At 37.2% G+C, this 7,354-nt stretch overlaps 1 protein-coding gene across 1 annotated transcript; it reads right to left on the bottom strand.

Annotated features, from left to right (window-relative positions):
* Window positions 1-281: 281 nt before the first annotated feature.
* Window positions 282-2,430, bottom strand: LOC148690961 (uncharacterized). The gene is made up of 2 exons (XM_088686830.1): window positions 903-2,430; window positions 282-729 (listed from the first exon to the last, which is right to left on the bottom strand). The coding sequence occupies exons 1-2, from the start codon at window positions 1,648-1,650 to the stop codon at window positions 686-688; spliced, it is 792 nt and encodes a 263-aa protein (XP_088542956.1). The 5' UTR covers window positions 1,651-2,430; the 3' UTR covers window positions 282-685.
* Between the last annotated feature and the right edge of the window lie 4,924 nt (window positions 2,431-7,354).

The following is a 7,354-nucleotide window of genomic DNA, read 5'->3' as shown; positions in this document are numbered from 1 at the left end:
TGATGAGATAGGTGGCTGTTTGACAAGCATAAGACTAGAACTGATGTGGCAACTTGGCTGTTTGGAGCAGTGTGATAGTGGTTTCAATGATATGTCTATGCTTCCTTTCAGCTACCCCATTTTGTTCAGGGTTATAGGGACAAGATAATTGATGTGAAATGCCTTTGTCAAGAAGAAAATGTTTCAATTTGAGGCTGGTATACTCTCCCCCCCATCAGATTGAAGAATTTTAATTGAGGCAGAAAACTGAGTAACAACAAAGGAATGAAAAGCAACAAACGTAGAGAACAAATCAGACTTGTTTATTAAAGGGAAAATCCAGCAGTATCTGGTACATTCATCTATAAAGATGGTGTAATATCTATAACCATCCACTGATATACATGGTGCAGGACCCCACAAATCTGTATGAATAGTTTCAAAAGGAATGACTGACTTATTGACATGCTTTGGAAAAGGGAGCTTGCTAAATTTGCCTTCTAGACATGTATGACATAGCATAGGTAATGAGGATTTGGGAGCAGGTACATTAGATTTATGCAACATCAGAGAGACAACTGTATTTGTTGGATGACCTAACCTATGGTGCCACAGATCAGATTGAACAAGTTGTCCAAGAAAGGCCTTAGCTTGATTATTCTTCTGGAAATTGGAAGTGGACAAAGAGTGGATAGGATACAGCCCATTACTGCACAAGCCTTTGTAGAGGATCCTCCCTGTGGTTTTGTCCTGAATCCAAAAACAAAAAGCATCAAATATAAGCCAGCAATTATTGTCAAGGCAAATGCGATGTACAGACAACAGGTTCTGAGTTAATTGAGGAACACAGAGCACAGAGTTCAATTTGATTGGAGAAACTGATGTATGAATAGTAGAATGACCAACATGAGATACTTTCAAACCTTCCCCATTTGCAGTGTGAATTGTTTCACTTGATGGATATGGTGATGCCAGGTACAGATTAGTCAAATCAGCTGTCATATGATTTGTGGCCCCAGAGTTCGTGAGCCACACTTGAGAAGGACCTGAAGAACTTGATGACTGAGATGCAGAGTTGTGCACTATGTGCATGGCTTGCATAGGGGGTTGCGGTGCATGAAACTGAGAAGGTGTGAATGAGGAATGCTGAGGAGGAGCTTGATAGGAATTATACTGAACAGGCGGTGGTTGCATAACATATGAGGACTGTGGAAAAACAGAAGAAGGGTTATGCATTCCCATGTAATTGGGACCCTTCTCATTATGGAAGCAATACCAAGTTGTATGGTTACTTCGACCACAAATGTGACATTTTGTTGGCTCATGTGAAGAGGCTCCACAGAATGGGGCAGTATGTCCCTCAGAATTGCACAACTGACAAATGTGAGGCATAGGTGCAGAAGGACGACCAAACTGTTGACCAGGAGATGGACCAAGAACTCCAGGATTAGAGTGAGAAAGTATATGTGCCATGGGGGAAAACACTGGTCTAGAATTATAAAATCTCGAGCCCTGATTGAAACGACCTTTGCCCTTGTTCTTGTTCCCATTATAGGGTCTAAAACCTCCAGGGGCTACCTGAGATTGACCATGATGAGGAGAAAAACCCTGAGACTGAACCGAAGCCCCTTTTGTGTAAGTGGAACCTGTATTAGCAACCATAGCTGTCATAAGAGGATTATGAACTGAATTGTCAACAATGATTTCCTCTGCAAGTAACTGTGACCGAAAATCTTTCAGTGAAATCACACTTTCACGCCCCCTGATAACACACCTGAAAGTGTTATACTCAGCAGGTAAACCATTCAAAGCAAGAATAACAATGTCTTCATCCGCAAAAAAGACCCCAGCAGCAGACAAATAGTCTCAAGCTTCCTTAATGCGATGAAGATATTGAGAAATCGAATCGGACCCCTTTTTAATGGTTTGCAAATTGGATTTCATCTGAAAGATGCTAGTCCGAGAAACAGTTGAGAATTGTTCCTTTAACCTAAACCACAGATCCTTGGAGCTAGTACTACCAATCGCACAAGACATGGCAATAGGAGATAAAGTGGCAGTAATCAATTGCATAATAGCTCGGTCATGCATTTTCCATACTATGTATTCATCATTCAGAGAAGAAGAAGAGATACCAGATTCACCGGATGACGAAGCATATTGAGATGGACAGGCAATCGAACCATCAACATACCCCATGATGCCATTGCTATCAAGCAAAAGTTGCATCTGGAAGTGCCAATTGAGATAGTTCGAATCATCAAGCTTGACATTAACCGACGTAGAAATGGAGGAAATCAAGCCCGTAATCGGAGATTGAAGGAGTTGTAGTTGTGAAGCAGTCACCATCGTGAATTCAAGATCAACTTGTCAGTGAGACAATACAACAAACACAAGGTGTGCAGAATTGAGCACGTACCAAAGAAGAGCAAAAGAACGATAGGAAACCCTAGAAATTGCAGAAAGGAGAAATAGGAGAAGATGAAGTCGGATCGAAAAAGAAAAAGAAACCAATCCGAATCAGAGAAGGCGGAAGCAACAGAGGATCGTATCTTCAAGCGTAAGCAACAATGGCTCTGATACCATGTTAACCTATATCAAATGATTAACATATACTGTAATCTTGTATACTGAATCAAGAACAGAGGAGAAAGAAAGAGAGACTAGAGAGAAGTTAGAGAGAGAAGAACAATCTGTTATATTTCTTGATGATTCCAGTAATTACATGATGAGTTCTTATATATACTGTTACATATAACAGCTAACTAACTAACTATAGTAAGATTGTGACAAGTGTCACAATGTTAAAACACTATACTCTAACACAATCAACCGTTGAAATAATTTGTACCTGACAGTAGCATACACTACCAGAATTTGAAGGAACTCGTCAGTTATTGAAGGACAACAAAACTCGGTAAATTAAGTAAAAGAGAATATTGTAGGAGTGAGGTATCAGGTTCTTCAAGTGACCATACAGCAATTAATTGTAATACCTTCTGAATCTAATCAGCACACTACTTCGAATATCATAAATAACATAAGGGACAGATGTGGAAACCATATGATATATAGAGACCAGAAAAACGAAAAAAAGAGCATATGTGCGAACTGAAAAAAAATAAGCAAACCAAGCTTTCACATCGCTTTCAGATTCCAACTGAACCATTGACGGATGAGTTATCTAAATTACTGAAGACGATTACAAAACGAACTTTAAAGAACCTATTCTATGACAAGCTTAAACAACACCTTCAAATTCTATGTTCTTAAGAAACTTACTTGACGGATTTTTCTAAATTCACAACTACCTCAGAAATAATATAGACAAACACTGGGAGACGGTTAAAATGACAAAGAAAAGGACACTCACATTCTTTATTTTTGAAAGCAAATCATCCACTTCTTCTCAGCTTCATTTACCCGGGCTTTCAAGTCCTCATTCTCATTACGTTGCGATTGTAATTCCCTTTCAAGTTCATTAACCTACATAGAATGAACCTTAATCCTATGACAAGCTTAAACAAAACCTTCAAATTCTATGTTCTTAAGAAACTCACTTGGCTGATTTTTCTGAATTTACATTTACCTCAGAAAGAATATAAACAAACATTGAGAGACGGTTAAAATGTGAGAAAGATAATTCATGCAACTTAATAAATCATTTAACACTTTTTCTTTTAGAGTAGCTTCAAAAATTGCCTTCCACATTTCCACCTAAAGACAAATTTATACACATAGACTGAGCATAAACACCAACCCCCATCTAGAAAAATGCGCTACCGCCGAGACTTAAAAGTTACCTCAGCCACTTCAACTTCAAGAGCATGGGGAGACGGGTAAAATTTTATGTTCTTAAGAAACTCACTTGAGTGTTTTTTTTGAATTCAAAGAATATAGAAAAACAATGGGAGACAGTTAAAATGACAAAAAAAAAAAGACTCACATTCTCTATTTTTGAAAGCAAATCATCGATCTTTTTCTCAGCTTCATTTACTCGGTCTTTCAAGTCCTCTTTCTAATTACATTGTGATTGTAATTCATTTTCAAGTTCATTAACCTGCATAGGTGAATGAAACGAATTTACATCAAAAACTTATTTATGGGGAAACGAACATATGACTCATCACAAAAATGACATAAAACGAATTGACAATATCTGCAAAATCACAAAAATACAAACCAAAACAAAACAGTGATTGATTGGCAGAGTTGAGTTAAATAACACAACTTTTAGTATCCTTTTTATTCCTTACAATGACACTTAAATCCAATGCAAAACAATGCTTTGTCCTTATAATTAAAATCACAAAGGACTTTCACTATGAGCACATTCAGCTACAAAATAACTTTTCTTCCGAATGGTAAAAAATAACTCACATTCTCTACTTTTAAATGCAACTCATCAATCTCCACCTCAGCTTCATTTACCCTGACTTTCAAGTCCTCTTTCTCATTACGTAGCGATTGTAATTCCTTTTCAAGTTCACAAACCCGCATAGGTGAATGAAACGAATTCACATCAAAAACTTATTTTTGGGGAAACGAATAGATGACTCATCACAAAAAGGACATGAAACGAATTGACAATATCTACATAGTCACAAAAATACAAGGACAAGGATTGTCTGCCCTCCTACTTCCGGTGCCCTCAACATTTTATATTACTAAACAGTGATTGATTGACAGACAATCCTTTTCCAAAACATGAGGGCACCGGAAGTAGGAGGATAGACAATCCTTGTCCAAAATACAAAACCAAAAACTAAACAGTGATTGATTGACAGAGTTGAGTTAAATAACACAACTTTTAGTATCCTTTTTATTCCCTTACAATCATTCTTTACTTAACACTTAAATCCAATGCAAAACAATGTTTTGTTCTTATAATTAAAATCACAAAGGACTTTCACTATGATTGACAAAAAATAACTCGCATTCTCTACTTCTAAACGCAAATCATTGATCTTCACTTAGCTTCATTTAACCGGGCTTTCAAGTCCTCTTTCTCCTTACGTTGCAACTGTAATTCTTTTTTATGTTCATTAACCTGCATAGGAGAATGAACTGACAATTCAGTAGTATTCTCTTTTTTTGGCAACAAGAATGTAGTGGTTTTCACATAGGAAAATCACTGGTCACCGCCCCGATTAATGCCTAGGCATTTGAAAATTAAGGAAGGGCCCATAGACCTACTTGAGGCGCCTGCCTAGACCGCCTAGGTACCCGCCCAGACCCACTTAGGCAGAAAATAGATAACTTTTATTTTGCATCTTTTTTTTTTCAATAAATTATAAGAGACTTGTCGAATACTTAAATGAGCACACATTATATTCTTGTTTCCCATGTTTTCATTATATTCCAATACTTCATAATATGTGTCATTCTATTTTTTAGTTTATGATGAAATTATATATATTTTAAGTATAAATATACACTTGTTTACATGAAATATAATAGATTTAATTAAATCCGCCTAGTCCGCCTAGACGCCCGCCTAGGCCCCGCCTAGCTGCCTAAGCGCTAGGTCCCAACTCGCTGTCCGACTAGCGCCTAGCGTCTTTTAGAACCTTAAGTAAAATAGTCCACTTCATTGTATCTAACCTTTTTCTCTAGTTCATCAGCACGTGCATGAGCCTTCCCAACATCCGTTTTTCTAAAATACAGAAACATAGATAGAAATCAATATGCAGATAACCTAACTGTCATTGAAAAACAGATTGGGTAATTGGTTTTCTGGCATTGCATGCAAATATGCCTAACCTGGAGAGATTCGATTTCAGTCCGCAAGGAAGAAATTCTATCCGAGTTCTGTTGAATTACTTTCTCCTCCTCTTTTATAAACTTATTGTTCTTTTTTAGTTGGAGTTCCACCGAAGAGATTCTAGCCGAGTTCTGTTGAATTACTTTCTCCCTCTCTTTTATAAGTTCAGTGATCTTTGTTATTTCGGATTCTTCAACATTAAAGAAACACAAACCGTCAGCCAGGAAAACCCAAACAGCACTCAAAAACACTTAAATCGACGTCCGACTAATATCGATGTTGTTTCTACTCCCAAAGTAACTAAACAATTAAGCATCTTTATTGCTCTCATTAAAATTATAAAAATTGAAAAATCAAAGCTGTACAAGTAAGCATCAGAGCTCAGCCAATTGGCAGTATTACTTGGATTCCAAGACATAAACACAATATTATAAACGGAAAGAATTACAAACACTTCCCAATTTAAAATCCAAAGGATCTCCAGCTTTAGTAACATCTGATTCGATGGTCAGAAAACCGAGGGGAAAATTAAACCGACAAACACTTGACAAATCACAATTTTCATCCAATAAACCCCCAGAACTTGCAGAAGGCGGTAGAAATTCCACGGCCACGATTCTTCCCCAGCACTCGATCCAACGCCCACCTACATTCCTTTATTGTGCGCGCCTTCCCGTTGGTTAGATGTCGACCACACTCACCTCACCCATTCACTGCAGTAACCCCACCAATCACCTCGCGACGCGTAACCCTCATTTTATTTTCCCCGCAGGTTTTGTTTCCAACTGGACGAGCTCGCGATCCAACTAGGGTGTATTCGGTTTCATTCGGTTCAGTTTGATTTTCTTTCGTTTTATTCGGTTTGATTTTGTTCGGTTCGGTTTTGGTTTTTATTTTATTTTTTCATAAAACTTGACCTTTTTTTAACATGGAATTTATAAAAAAGGCTTGCATTGGTAGACTAATAATAAGAAAATGGAGAAAGTGAGAAGATATTTATATATATACAAGATCATATAAACCAATTCTATTTTATAAACGACCTCAATTGCAAAGAAAAATGACCAACGTATCAACTCCAAAAGCAAACAAATGGAGAAGTTCTTTCAAGCTCCAAAGCCTTCCAAAACTAACTTCTATAACCAATGGGATATACTCTCTAATTAAACCAAGTATGCTCCTTCAAAAATCTCAATGCTTAGTTTCAAACTTGGTAATAAATTTTCACAAAAAAAACATTATGAGCATTCATTCATAAAGTGTAAAGGAATTCGGTTTGATTCGGTTTCTGAACCTCCAAAACCGAAATTGAATCATTAAAGTTTGATTCCGTTCGATTTTTTTTTGAATTTTTGGTTTTTTTATTTTGGTTCGGTATACGATCCGATTTTATTCGATTTTCGAATTTTTGAACTTATCCCTGCATCCAGCAGTCACTGGCCATTGCAGAAGATTCTAAAGTCAACATCACGAAAACAACAGTAAATCTCGTCGTTTCGACGAAATTACCTATCAGTCTCTTCTTCTCCTCGGCAATTTTCAGTTTCAAATTGCTCTGAGTTTTTCTTATTCTGCTTTCGCTTCCGGAGCTCTCTGCGACTTGAGGTGGAT

Source organism: Pyrus communis, chromosome 15 (assembly GCF_041283825.1).
Source record: "Pyrus communis isolate YQ-2024b chromosome 15, ASM4128382v1, whole genome shotgun sequence".
Classification (NCBI taxonomy): Eukaryota; Viridiplantae; Streptophyta; class Magnoliopsida; order Rosales; family Rosaceae; genus Pyrus; species Pyrus communis.
The sequence above is the reverse complement of the archived record's forward strand: the minus strand, read 5'-3'. Positions and strand labels throughout refer to the sequence as shown.